This window comes from Cebus imitator, unplaced genomic scaffold, assembly GCF_001604975.1.
Source record: "Cebus imitator isolate Cc_AM_T3 unplaced genomic scaffold, Cebus_imitator-1.0 Scaffold229, whole genome shotgun sequence".
NCBI lineage: Eukaryota > Metazoa > Chordata > Mammalia > Primates > Cebidae > Cebus > Cebus imitator.
The window spans coordinates 1,942,705-1,957,461 of record NW_016107544.1 but is presented as its reverse complement, the minus strand read 5'-3'; the positions used below and the strand labels follow the sequence as shown (position 1 = coordinate 1,957,461).

Below are 14,757 nucleotides of genomic sequence, written 5' to 3'. Positions count from 1 at the left end.
CTGGGATTATAGGCACCTGCCATGATGCCTGGCTAATTTTTGTATTTTTTAGTAGAGATGGGGTTTTATCATGTTGTCCAGGCTGGTCTCAAACTCCTGACAAAAAGGCGGGGGGGAAGCAAACAAACTGAACACAGAGCAGCAGAGGGGCCATGACACAGACAGACAGGTCCCTCAGACTGAGTTGGATCAGTGCCTTTCCAACGGCAGCAGTGTCTTCAGGAATCCTCCCACAAAGTGCTGTCTCAGCCTCCCAAAGTGCTGGGATTACAGGCGTAAGACACTGTGCCTGGCCTCAGTTTTTTAAATTTATTTTTTATTATTTAGACAGGGTCTCACTCTGTCACCCAGGCTGCAGTACAGTAGTGATCCTGAGTTCAAGTGATCCTCCTGTCTCAGCCTCCCCTGTAGCTGGGATTACAGGTGCCCGCCACCACACCTGGCTAATTTTTGTATTTCTGGTAGAGATGAGGGTTTCACCATGTTGGCCAGGCTAGTCTCGAGCTAATGACCTAAGGTGATTCTCCTGTCTTGGCCTCCCAAAGTTCTGGGATTACAGGTGTGAGCCAACATGCCCAGTCCCTCCAAACTTCTTGACCTTGTGTCCAACAAACTCCTCCACCCTCCAATTATGCTAATCCTTGCCTCTGCACCTTTTCTTGTGCTGTTTTCTGTGAGGAAACTTTGCTTGCCCCTATACCTGGTTAACTTCCTATCTTTTTTAAGACTCCTCTTCCAGGAAGTCTTCCTGATCTTCTCTTCCATTCAGGCTGAGTAAGTTGCCTGCCACAAAATCCTGTATTGCATTGACTACATCTTCATTACACACAGATTTTATTTTATAACATATTTGTTTTTGTCTAAATATATTTTTTTCCACTTTAAACCCTGAGCTCCTTGAGATAGGAGCTGGGTCACATTCGTTTTTTCCTTTTTTATATTTATATTTTTCTGGTCTTATTCTCAGAAAAAGGACTGAGCCATATTCTGCTTTGAATTCCAGACTCTAGCACAATGGCTGGCAAACAATGTTTGTTATTTAAATAAATCGATGAATTAAATCAATTTCTTTCCCTCATGACACTGGCATGAACCTTCGAATACCATATTACATGATAGGCTCTTTCAGCTGTGAGAAACAAAGACTCAGATATGTGGGAGGATTCCTGAAGCCACTGCTGCCGTTGGAAAGGCACTGATCCAACTCAGTCTGAGGGACCTGTCTGTCTGTGTCATGGCCCCTCTGCTGCTCTGTGTTCAGTTTGTTTGCTTCCCCCCCGCCTTTTTTTTTCTTTTCTTTTTTTGAGACAGAATCTTGCTCTGTTGCCCAGGCTGGAGTGCAAATCTTGGCTCACTGCAACCTCTGCCTCTCAGGTTCAAGCAATTCTCCTGCTTCAGCCTCCCGAGTAGCTGGGACTACAGACATGTGCCACCACGCCCAGCTAAATTTTGTTGTATTTTTAGTAGAGACGGGGTTTCTCCATGTTGGCCAGGCTGGTCTCAAACTCCTGACATCAGGTGATCCACCCCCCTCAGCCTCCCAAAATGCTGGGATTACAGGCATGAGCCTCTGCACCCAGCCTGTTAACTTCCCTTTTCTGATTGGCTTCCTCTACACCTTTCATTTCTCCTTCCTCATAACTTGAGCCGCATTTGGTCTCAGCTTCCTGTGGCCCTGACTTTATCGGACACAATTGACATTTGTGAAGGCAATAATCTAATAAGCTCCTCTCCATTTTTCAGACCCACATCATGATCCTATCATGTGGGGAACCGGCCTCTAGGTCACACGCCCAGCATCTCTGGTCCAATGAGCTCAGGTGGGTCTCACAAAATGTAGTTGCTTGGAGGGCAGGGCCTCATAGAAGGGGTGGAGAGGAGAGTGGCAGGCATTGAGCCCCTCCTATCCTATTAGTGAGAAAAACCCCTTGTCATTTTGCCTCTCTTTGCTCCTGAATAATTTTTCTCATCCTTCATTTTAGGAAAGCCACTTATCTTCTTGATGCTTAGGGTTTCTAGAGGGATGCTGAAGCTGAAAGGAACATTATCGCTCATCTTCTTGGCATATCCCAGCATGTGTTCCATTTAACACTAGGCTCAAAACATGCTTCATCAGAAAAAAATCAAGATATTCCAGCATTTTCTTTGGATCCCAGCTCACACCAGAAGCATACTTCCTAGTAGTTCAGTTTGCTTGGCAGGATCTCTGGTCTTTGGCATGGATGGATCTCTGCAGGGTCTAGAGTCCTCTAAATTGGGGGCTCTGAATCAGGGGTTCCTGAAAGGCAGGAGGATCAGGAGTTTGAGACCAGCCTGGCCAACATGGCAAAACCCTGTCTGGTGGAGATTGAACTTCTGACCTCAAGTGATCATCCCGTCTCAGCTTCCCAAAGTGCTGGAATTATAGGCGTGAGCCACCGCGCCCCACCAAGAACCACTGCTTTAAGGAGGCATTGGTTGACTGCACCTTTCTAAGGCAAACACCTTCTTGTTTTCTTCCAACTTAAACATTTTATCTGCTACATTTAATAACTATTGAGTATATTTAAGAGAAAGTGCTTTATATGACAAAGCAGAAAGGCTCCTCATCATGGGGGAGGCTGTGTGTGTGTGGGGAGGGGATATATGAGATGTTCCTATACCTTCCACTCAGTTGTGCTGTGAATCTAAAATGGTTCTAAAAAATAAAGTCTATTGAAACAAGTAAACCAGCCAGTTGTGGTGGCTCATTTCTGTAATCCCAGCACTTTGTGGGGCCAAGGTGGGCAGATCGATTGAGCCCAGGAATTTGAAACCAGCCTTGGCGACATAGTGAAACCCCATCTCCACAAACAATTTTTGTAAAAACTAGCTGGGTGTGGTGGTGTGTGCCTGTAGCCCCAGCTACTGGGGAGGTTGAGGTGGGAGGATTGAGCCTGGGAGGTTGTGGCTGCAATGAGCCATGATCACACCACTGCACTCCAGCCTGGGCGACAGAGCAAGACCCTGTCTCAAACAAAAGTTAAACAACAACAACAAATAAACCCCCAAAGCAACCAACCAACACAGTAAGAACCAGAGAAGTAAAACGTAAATCGCTCAATGCCAGACAGCTAACTGGGGGGGATTACAACCTTCCTCTCTTCCTTCTTCACTTCTTGCTCTTTTTAAACCCACATCTTAGTAACCCTCTACTATTGGGTCAATAAATTGCCACCTCTGATTTTTTTTCTACGTATTTATGGAGGGCCAAACACTGTTACACATCTCCCCATTAAAATGATACAGCAACCTTTTCTGTTGGATAGTGTAATCCCATTTTCCAATTTGTACTTTTTGAGTGAAAGTAAAAATTGAGTGAAAGGACGTTGATTCTTAGAGATTGTAAGGAACTTGCTCGAGGCTGCCGGCTGGTTAGTGGCAGAGCTGGGATGGGAAAGTCCGTGTTTTCCACCGCGCTGTGTTCGTGAGGGCTGTCTGTGTCACTTCTGTGCATAACTCCGCCCCAAGTTGAAAGGCTCGCTCCTCCTGCCTGGTCCTCCTCCTCCTCCTCTCCCTCCCTGCCCCCCTCCTCCTCCTCCTCTCCCTCCCTGCCCCCCTCCTCCTCCTTCTACTCCTCCTCCTCCTCCTCCCCGGGGCCCCGCCCTGCAGGTCTCACCTGCGGCTCCGCGGGATCCCGCCTGGCGGGCCGGACAGCGCCCCCTGGCGGCAGGTGGGGGCCCGCGCAGCGCATGCTAACGAGCCCCCGGCGCCGCTCGCGGATTGGCTGGCGCGGATTCCAGCTGCTTTCCAAGTCGGCGGCGCCGAGTGAGAGTCAGGGGGGCCCGGCCCGCGCCCTCCCCGCCCAGCCGCCTCCCCGTCCACGCCCAGGGCTGGGGCGGGCCCGGCTGCCTTTCAGACTTGGGGGGCTTCTCCTCTTGTCTCCCACTGGTGCTCTGGCTGTGAATCCATCCAGGGGCCAGGATGACAATCCGACACCAAGGCCAGCAGTACAGGCCGAGGATGGCCTTCCTCCAAAAGGTAACCCCGGCCCCTCACCTGGGCCCCGGCAGGCGGCGGGGGACCCCGCCTGGGAAGCGTCCGAGGACGCGCGGGGCAGGAGTGCGGGGCGCCCCTTTGGGTGGATTTGAGCTGCTCGATTTTATTAAGTGACTTCTTTGCTGTGTGTGTCGATACTGAGGACTACAATAATGAGGTTTCCGTGCGCCCTGCCTGTGGTGGAGAATCTGAAGCCAGCGCGGATGGTCTGCGGGGGGTGAAAGCAACCTGTTACTCGGGAGAGGCAGGTTCGGTTCAGGCTGTGGCGGATCTGAGACAGCCTGCTGATATGGTTGTAAGACGCCCAGATGTTACATTGCCATTTTTGCCTTTTTTTTTCTGATCCCAAACTGCACCATTTTAACGTGTGTGTGTGTGTGTGTGTGTGTGTGTGTGTGTGTCTGTGTGTACACATAGACCGTGAAAACGGGGTGATTAGCATAGGACAAAGGGCCACCCTACTTACAATGCCCCGAGCCCTCATTTGAGTGTGTCTATCTGTGCATCTCCCTCTGTCTGCACTGGTGGCAGATGTCCCAACCTTTCGCTTTCCTTGTGAAAGCTTTCCTCTGGGGGTGGGGGGAAAGTGACCGGGCACAGGGCGGGCACCCAGGATGGACATGTGGGAGGTGGAAGGCACCTGTGGGGACAGGTGTTTGGGGACAAAGTGGTTCATTTCGTTCTGAGCATCTGAGATAATCACTGTCAGAAGAGATCTATGGAGGATTAGGTCCCGGGTCGCGTCTCTGACCTTCCTCCCAGCCATGGCCACTTTTCACAGTGTAGTGTCCATCTTCTTAGGCTTATCTTGTTGAGTAGAATTAGTTGAATGTTTTGTGACAAGCTGGGCTCTCCCCTGAGCCTCTGGAGCTCAGCAAATTGGTACAGTCCGTGACTGCCTGTCCTGATTTGCCCAGGACTTTCAATGCTAAAACCTGGACAGTCCTGGGCACCCCAGGACACCTGGTCGCATTTGGTCCACCTACTTCAAGATGCTTGTCCTCATCTTCTGAGTAGCAGAGGTGTGGGTATTATCTATAAAGCAGACGGGCTGAGTGTTGTCTCACTCAGAAAGAACCCTGAGAAGCCCATATTGCAGATACCAGTTACTAAAAGCAGAAGAAACTGCCTAAGTTGGCTATCTGAAAGCCATACATCATCCAGGATTTATCCTAGGACTGCCTCCTCCCAGGCAGGACAGCTGTGGCTTGGAGGCTCCGAGAGTCATTGTCTGGAGACACTCAGTTTGTTTATTGAATCTCTGGCATTCTTTTCCATCATGACTTTTCTCTGGTAGAATTTCCTCTCTTTACCTTGGTCTTCTGACTAGTGTCTTGGTCTCTAGCTTCCGTCCTCCACCCCAGGCTTTCCTCCTCCACCCCAGCCACCCCTCCTCCACCCCAGCCTCCTGTCCTTCACCCCAGGCTTCCCTCCTCCATCCGAACTCTCCCTCCTCCACTGCAGGCTTCGCTCTTCCATCTGAACTCCCCCTTCTCCCTCCTCCAGCCCAGCCTCCCTGCCTCCACCCTATCCTCCCCTCCTCCATCCAAACTCTCTCTCCTCCACCCCAGTCTCCCTTCCTCCACTCTAACCTCTCCCTCCTCCATCCCAGCCCCCCCTCCTCCACCCAGCTCTCCTCTACACCAGCTCCTCTTCCTCCACCCCATCTTCCCCTTCCCCTACCCCATCCTCCTCGTCCTCCACCCCAGCCTTCTCCTCCTCCATCCTACCTTCCCCCTCCTCTACCCTAACTTTCCCCTCCTCCATCCCAGTTCCCCCTCTTCCACCCCTGCCTCCCCTCCTCCATGACATCCTTCCTACACACACTTCCCCCCCGACCCCAAATCAATGGTGACTTCCTTGACCTGAAACCCTCCACTGGCTTCCTACATTCCCAGGATAAAGTCCAACCTTCTCCTGAGCAGCCTGGCTGCCCAGGATCTCATTCCCGCCATCTTCCTGGCTTTGCCTCCTGCCTGCCTGCCACGTATGCCCTCTGGAAAACAACAAAGCAGCCACAGGCACCCCTGGGCTCCTGCTTCAAAGACTTCCTTCCTTTCTAGGAACCTGGTGCCCTTTCCTGCCTCAGGGCCTGTCTGCTGGGAAAGGCCTTTCTCCCCCTCTCACCTGCCAATCTCCACTTCTCTTCCCATGCCCAGCTCAGCCACCCCTCATCAGCGAAGGCTGGTTCTCCTGATGCCCCTGGGCAGGACAACTCCCTTTTTTTGTGCCCTGCAGAACCTGCTGCACTGCCAGCATTGCCCTTTCCCTAGACCTTGTGCTGGCAAGGGCCCTGTCTGTGTATTCCATATACTGTGTATGCATTGGTCATGTCACAGGGCTCCTTGGAGCAGGGGACAGAATAAGGATCTGCAGAACAGGTCTCAAGAGCCCGTGCCAGGCGATCTTTAATAAAGAACCAGCTGCATTCGAGTCCAGCTTTCTGGAGAAGGGCCTGGAACAAAAAAACTGTGGACCTGGGTGCAACTGTCACTCACCACTTGTTCAGTGCATGTGGTGAAGTATGCTGTGTCCATGGCTGGGGGGCTTATGTGCATTATCTCATCTAGTTCATATGCTGGAGGTTACGGTCACTATTTTACAAAGAAAGCTGAGGCTCAGAGAGGTTAAGCAGCTTGCCAGCCACACAGCACAAGTTGGTGAAACCAGGAAGAAACACGGGAGTGGTCGTTGTCTGTTACAAGTTCTGATGCAGTGCCATGAGCTTTCCCATGATGCAGGGCAGAGTGTGGAGGCTGTGGGGAAGCCGGCTAAGTGTGCTTAGGGACACAGAGCTGAGACCTGAAGGATACATACGGGGTTCCAGGCAGAGGGAACACTGTAGGCACAGAGGCATGGGAATGCTAGTGGGTTTGAGGACACGTACTGTAATGGATGCATTTTGAAGTGCAAGGGGAGTGGGAAGCTGGAAAGGAAGGCAGAGGTATCGGGTGCATATGGGCCTTCAAGACCTTTGAGAGGTTTGCTGTCATCTCATACGGAGCCACTACAGAACTTGGAATAGGCAAGTGATATGGCAGATTTGCAAATTAAGAAGACCACTGGTGGGCCAGACGCAGTGGCTCATGTCTGTAATCCCAGCACTTTGGGAGGCTGAGGCAGGTGGATCATCTGAGATCAGGAGTTTGAGACCAGCCTGGCCAACAGGGTGAAATCCCATGTCTACTAAAAATATAACAATTAGCAGGGCATGGTGGTGGGCACCTGTAATCCCAGATACTTGGGAGGCTGAGGCAGGAGAATCACTTGTACCCGGGAGGTGGTTGCAGTGACCAAGTTCATGCCACTGCACTCTAGCCTGGGTGATAGAGAAAGACTCTTTCTAAAAAGAAAAAAAAGGACCATTTGTATGAGCCAGAAGAATGGATGGGATGTCTTCTCCCTGAACTAACGGAGTCTGCTCAGGATCCTCCTATACCCCTGCAGCTCCAGCCTCCTGAGAAATGACAGCTCTCATGGGGCCAGGGAAAGCAGTGCTGGTCAGAAAGACCCTTTCTCGATTCCCGAAGTTCTCACACCCATGCCTCCATCTCAGTCTCAATGCAGCCCTGGGCTGGTATGCCCACCAGCCATGCCGTTGCCCACCTCTGATGCCTGGGCTTGTTTAAGATGTAGTAGAAAGAGGCAGAGGGCCCACCTGTTCGTGGCTTTGCTGGGGAATTAGCTGATGGCACATAGTGGACAGATGAGCACAGGTGGGTGGCCTCCTGTGGTTCCAGCACCCATGGACTCTTGTTCTGGGGATGGGCCCATTCCCCTCTGCAATCCCCAGATCACCATCCCAGCCAATGCCAGTTACCACTGCCCTTGGGATTCACCATGTGGTGGACATTCTTGGAGAAACCTTCTGTTAGACAGCTTTGTTTTCCTGTGTGGCTTCTGGCATCTCTTTTTGCCTGAGAAGGGAAGGCAGATGCAAAAATATTGAGGCTGTCCAGGCAGAGTTTGGTATATCTTGCTTATAACATTCTTTCATTCAATACAGACAAATAATTGGGCACTTATGGGCTAGATGTTGTGCCAGGTACTGGGAGCACCAAGGAGCTTAGAGTCTAGTGGAGAAAGACAGGTGTATAAGCAAGGAGACAAGAAGTGTCCCATAGGTTGTGGCAGACATTGTTAGAGGATACATATAACACCAAGCAGGGGGTGGTCAGTTCAACCTGGGGCCAGGGGGGATCAGGACAGATTTCATAAGGGGGCTTGCAACGGAGTCGAATTATAAGAAGCCAGTAGTTTTTGGCCAGGAGGCTGGGAAAATGAGTGGCATTTTAGGCAATAGAAAACGTGGACATGTGAAATAGCATGGCGGTTTGGGAGATTGCTTGGGGGTTGGGAGAGCTGGCCCCAAGTGGGCGGGAGGTGAGTTTGGAGTTGAGGGAGGGGAAGGCTGGTAGGCTAGACGGGCCCAGAACTGGAGGGCTTTCTAGGTCATGCTACGGAGTTTGATGACTTCTGTGTTTAATGAGAAGCTGTTTGATGTCTTAAAATCAGGGATGAAAAAGATGAGTTGGTTTATATGCTAGAAAGATGATTCTGGTGAGAGGGAATGAGTAATTCGCAACCTAGGCTGCACTTTAAAAAACATTAATATCAACTCACTGTACTTTGAATTTATGATTTACTTGGCCTGGAAGTGAGGCTTAGTTAGGTATTGGTCTTTTCATGCCAGTGGTTCCCTCCCTCCCTCCCTCCCTCCCTCCCTCTCTCCTTCCTTCCTTCCTTCCTTCCTTCCTTCCTTCCTTCCTTCCTTCCTTCCTTCCTTCCTCCCTCCCTTCCTTCCTTCCTTCCTTCCAAGACAGAGTCTGTCTCTGTGGCTCAGGCTGGAGTGCAGTGGCGAGATCTTGGTTCATTGTAACCTCTGCCTCCTGGCTTCAAGCAATTCTCCTGCCTCAGCCTTCCAAGTAGCTGGTATTACAGGGACCTGCCACCATGCCCAGCTAATTTTTGTGTTTTTACTAGAGATGGGGTTTCACTGTGTTGGCCAGGCTGGTCTCGAACTCCTCACCTCAGGTGATCCACCCGCCTTGGCCTCCTAAAGTGCTGGGATTGCAGGTATAAGCCACCATGCACAGTCTGGTTTTCTTTTTTTAAAACAATTTCTTTTTTTAGAGATTGGGGTGTCACTATATGGCCCAGGCTGGACTCAAACTCCTGGGCTCAAGGGATCCTCTCACCTTGGCCTCCAGAGTAATTTCAATTACAGGCATCTGTCATCATGCCAGGTTTAACCATGTTCTTTTTGAAAAGTTTTCCAGATGGTTTGAATGTGCAGTCAGGATGAAAGCCCCCGGGGACATTTGGCAATGTCTAAATACATTTTAGATTGTCGTAACTGGGGGTGCTCCTGGCATCTGATGGGTGGAGGACATGAATGCTACTAAATATCCTACAACCCACAGGACAGCCATTCCCACCAACCCCAAAAGAATGATCTAGCTCCAAGGGTCGAAGTCGCAAGGTTGAGAGCCCTGGGCTAAAGAGCACCCGGGAGGCTGGAGACAGATGACAGCTGAAAGGCAGAACCTGACACTGCAGGAGGGGGCTTAGAAGACGTTCCACAGAGGCAGGATTGAGTGGGCAGATAAGAGATGTGTTGAAAACAAAAGCAGTCAGACTGGGAAACATATCAAGACCCATCTCTACAAAAAACTTAAAAATTAGCTGGGGGCCAGGAGCAGTGGCTCCCGCCTTTATCCCAGCAATTTGGGAGGCCAAGATGGATGGATCACTTGTGCCTAGGAGTTCGAGACCAGCCTGGGCAACATGGTGAAACCCTGTCTCTACCAAAAATACATACACACACAAAATTAGCTGAGTGTGGTGGTGGCCACCTCTAGTCCCAGGTACTAGGGAGGCTGAGGTGGGAGAATCGCTTGAACCCAGGAAGCAGAGGTTGCAGTGAGCCAGGATCATGCTATTGCACTCTCCAGCCTGGGCAACAGAGCCAGATCCTGTCTCAAAAAAAAAATTAGCTGGGCAGGGTGGCACATGCCTATAGTCTTAGCTCTGGGAAACTAAAGCAGGAGGATCATTTCTGCCTAGGAGTTTGAGATTGCAGTGAGCTATGATTGTGCCACTGCACTTCAGCCTGAAGGAAAAAAAAAAAGAGGAAACAAAAGCAGATTCAACAGAAGTTGGCCACATCTTGGCTGGGGTCACCTGGAACAATTCCCAGGCTTTTGACCAGGGTGGGAAGAGCAGATTTTGGAGAAAGACTACCGAGCACTGATTAGGGCACGGTGCTGGTGAGTGTCTGAGTGTCTGGGAGACTTCAGGCAACGCAACTGGAGGGTGGCTGGACCTTGTGTGGTTAGGCTGAACAGCGGGAACACATCCTCCTCTGTTAGAAAAACAACTCTGTGGTTCTGGGTCACTTTTCCCATCTCTGTAGAGAAAAGTACCGATCATTACTGTTCTCCAGGGTGCCTTCTCCAGCTTAAGGGAAAATTCCAGCCTCAGAGATCTTGTGCAGTGAGTGACAGCTCCTTCTTGTGAGGAGCAGCGTGGGCGTGGTGGGTGGGATGTCAGAGCCATCAAAGCTCTCATTTCTGATCCCTCTGTGATGTTGGGGTCCCCTGGCACGCCCACTGTCATGCCTCAGGACGTTGGCATCTGAGAGAGAAATGGTGCAGCTGACTCCCTGACCTCCTTCGCCCCGACACGGGGTCAGATGGGGTCCCGCGGTGGCCTGGTGCTGCAGCATTGACGTGTAGCCTGGGAACGAACCTGGGCTGATGCATTGTCTCGGGAGGAGCTGGGAAGCGGAGTCTGTTTGGGAGCAATGTTGGCCTTTGAGGGTGAGGATGCCCCCACAGACACAAGGAGGAGAGGGCAAGGTCTGCTGAAATTGGGAGCAGAATGGCAAGGGCATCTCACTCCCTGGAGAACTTGGGAAACCGTTCAGATTCTCTTCCCTCTCTGCAGGGGAAGGGATGTTTCTGACTGAGTGTAGGACACAGAGTCTGTATGAGTTTGTAGGGCTGTTGTAATAAAGAATCACAAACTGAGTGTCTTAAGCAACAGAAACTTCTTTGCTCACAGTTCGGGTGGCTGGAAGTCTGAGATCAACCTGTGGCAGGGTTGGCTTTACCTGAAGCTTCTCTCTTTGGCTCGCAGATGGCTGTCCTCCCTCTGTCCTCATGTCATCTCCCCTCCATGTCTATCTGTGTCCTAATCTGTTCTCACAAAGACACTGGTCATATGGGATTAGGGTCCACTCCATGACCTCATTTCACCTCTTCATTTTTTTAATTTTTAGTTTTTTGAGACTGAGTCTCATTCTGTCACCCAGGCTGGAGTGCAGTGGCTAGATCTCAGCTCACTGCAACCTCTGCCTCCATTCTCCTTCCTCAGCCTCCCGTGTAGCTGGGATTGTAGGTGCCCACCACCATGCCTTGCTAATTTTTTTTTTGTATTTTTAATAGAGGGTTTTGCCATGTTGGCCAGGCTGGTCACGAACTCCTAGCCTCAAGCTATCCACCCACCTCAGCCTCCCAAATTGCTGGCATGAGCCACTGCCCCTGGCCTCATTTCACCTCTTTAAAGACCTTAGCTCCAAAAAGCAGCCACATCCTGAGGTACTGGGGTTAGGACTTCAATGTACAAATTTGTAGGGGGACGCAGTTCAGTTCACAGAGCTAGAGTGCTGTGATTTCCTTGGGTGACTGAGGAGACACCTCAGAGGAATTTGTAGTGGGAAAAGTCTGAGGAAAAAGGATTGGGATCCCAACCTGCCGAACTCACTCAAGATGTTCCCGAGATCCACGTGACGTTACCTCCTCCCACCCAGCCCTTCTTTCTGTGAAGGGTGACACACCTGCTAGAAAGAAATCTGATTCCCCTCATTGTGTTTCTAAAATAACTCTCATTATTCCTCCTCTGAAGGTTATTTTCAAACTCTTTATAACTCAATTTTTTTTAATGCAAAGACAAGGAATCAAATCTGCCAACTTTCTGTCAGAGAAACTGGGTTTCCAACTTTTAAAGTGGGATTATATGTCTTCTTCAGTATATGGGCTCCCCATTTTCATCACATGCTGCTGTTTCATCTACTAAAAACCATTTTGAATGAAGGCAGTCTTTCATCTGGCAGCTAAAGTGGGAAAAGGGAGTCTTGGGGCCTTATGTCAGAAACTCTTGGCCAGGTGTGGTGGCTCACGCCTGTAATCCCAGCACTTTGGGAGGCCAAGGTGGGCAGATCACTTAAGGTCAGGAGTTCGAGACCAGCCTGGGCAACAGGGTGAAACCCTATCTCTACTAAAATGCAAAAAGTTAGAGTGGTGGTGCATGCCTATATATCCAGCTACTTGGGAGGCTAAGGCATGAGAATCGCTTGAGCCTGAGAGGCAGAGGTTACAGTGAGCTGAGATCACACCAGTGCATTCCAGCTTGGGCTAAAGAGTGAGACTCCATCTCAAAAACAAGCAAACAAAAGAGGAAAATCGGGCACTTAATGGGGTACCATGGAGATCTGGGATCACAGTTCATGAAGAACTCTGGAGGGAGTCACTCCCGCAGCCTGTTAGCTCCTCGGTTCCCTGGCCAACCCCAGGAGCAGCGGCTCTACCTCCCAGAGCCCCCCACCACCCTCCCCGGGTTGTTCCTTTGCTCCCCTCGTGGCTGCTGGAACCACAGCTGACCCAGTGACCTCAGATGCCGCCAAGTCCTGACACTGCAGATGGCCAAGGACTGTGGCTCTGAATCAAGCCGAAATGAGTAGTTTCTGTTCCAAAACAATTCTGTGAGCTCAGAATGTGTTCATGCAGAGGAAGCTGACAGTCAGTTTTGCACCGGGAGTCCCTGGAGCTGCCTGGGTCTGCATGCTGGCTGAGTGGCTGGCGCTGTGCTCAGAGTGGCCTCAGCAGTGCACCTGCCCTTGGTCCATTTCTCGAAATCATGGCTCAGCTGCAAATGCTGATTTAGCAACAAAGATTGAAATAGGGAATCTCGCCCCTCAGCATCAAATTAGGATATTGTCCCACGCTCCTTGGGAAGGTGGGAGCCTTCCAGCTTTAGGCTGCCTGAGTGACAGGTGGCAGGTAGCATTTTTCCACTTCAGGACTCCCTTGAATGACCCGTCACCTTGAATGCACCTGGATCAGTCTCTCTCTCTCTCTCTATCTCTTTAAAAAACTTCTTTCTTTCTTTTTTTGAGAAAGAGTCTCACTCTGTTACACATGCTGGAGTGTAGTGGCATGATCCCGGCTCCCTGCAGCTGCCACCTCTCAGGTTCAAGTGATTCTCCTGCCTCAGCCTCCTGAGTAGCTGGGATTACAGGCATGCGCCATGCGCCATCACACCAGCTAATTTTTGTATTTTTTTGTAGAGACAGGGTTTCACCATGTTGGCCAGGCTGGTGTCAAACTCCTGGCCTCAAATGATCCGCCTGCCTCAGCCTCCCAAAGTGCTGGGATTACAGGCATGAGCCACGGCGCCTGGCCTCTATTTAAAACATTTTTATTTTATTGTGGTAAGAACATTTAACATGAGATCTACCCTTTTAAAAATTTAAGTGCACAATACGTTATTGTTTACTTGAAGTCCAGTGTTGTACATCAGATGTCTAGAATGCTTCATCTCATTTAACTGAAAATTCTTTATGCCTGTTGAGTAGCAACTTCCTGTTTTCCCTTTTCCCTAATCCCTGGCAACTACCATTCTGATGTCTGATCTATGAATTTGTCTATTCTAGGTACTTCATGTAAGTGGAATCGTGTGGTATTTGTCCTTCTGTGACTGGCTTAGTTCACTCAGCATAATGAACTCCAGGTTCTTCCATTTGCTTGCCTATTGCAGAATTTCTTTCTTTTCGAAAGTCAAACAATTTCTTTTGTATGCACATGACACATTTCTTTATCTGTTCGTCAGACAGTGTACACTTAGGTTATTTCCACATTTTGGCAAACGTGAGTGGTGCTGCAGTGAACATGGGGGTGCAGGTATCTTTTCCAGATCCTGATTTCAATTCTTTGGATACATACCCAGAAGCGGTGTTGTTGGATGCTATGGTAGTTCTCTTTTTAATTTTTCTGATGAACCTCCATGACTCTGTACTGTTTTCCACAGCATCTGCACCATTTTACATTTCTATCAACAGTACACAGGATTCCAATTTCAATCTCTTTCCATTTCTGAATTGAGAAGCTTGCGTCCTTCTTCTGCCACCCCTCCCTTGGAGTGCAGCCTGCTCCTCACATCTGGAGAGATTCTGTTGGCTCTTCCTGTACTCTTTTTGGGATCATCTTGGCCAATCTGCAGTTGCTATTATGGCAGGGTTGGGGGGAGGGGAACAAGAGCTGCCTGTGTTGCCCAGGCTGGTCTTTTATTTTTGAGACAGAGTCTTGCTCTGTTGCCCAGGCTGGAGTGCAGTGGTGTGGTCTTGGCCCACTACAACCTCCGCCTCCCGGGTTCAAGCGATTCTCCTGCCTCAGCCTCCTGAGTAGCTGGGATTACAAGCATACGCCACCATGCCCAACTAATTTTTGTGTTTTTAGTAGAGACGATGTTTCTCCATGTTGGCCAGGCTGGTCTTAAACTCCTGACCTCAGGTGATCCACCTGCCTTGGCCTCCCAAAGTGCTGTGATTACAGGCATGAGCCACCTTGCCTGGCCTCAGGCTGGTCTTGAACTCCTGGGCTCAAGTGATCTTCCTGCCTCAGCCTTCAGGGTAGCCTTCCGGGATTACAGGCATGAGCCACCATGTCTGGCTTGCAATTG

The 14,757-nt window shown here is 50.2% G+C and overlaps 1 protein-coding gene across 2 annotated transcripts in view; it reads left to right on the top strand.

Annotated features, from left to right (window-relative positions):
- The first annotated feature begins 3,739 nt into the window (after positions 1-3,739).
- Positions 3,740-14,757, top strand: part of RGS9 (regulator of G protein signaling 9) — a 95,717-nt gene continuing 84,699 nt past the window's right edge. For both annotated transcript variants that reach the window (XM_017497333.1, XM_017497332.1), the window contains exon 1: positions 3,740-3,999. In XM_017497333.1, coding sequence (XP_017352822.1) covers positions 3,943-3,999 — 57 coding nt within the window. In that variant the 5' untranslated portion in view covers positions 3,740-3,942. The remainder of the gene's footprint in view (positions 4,000-14,757) is intronic.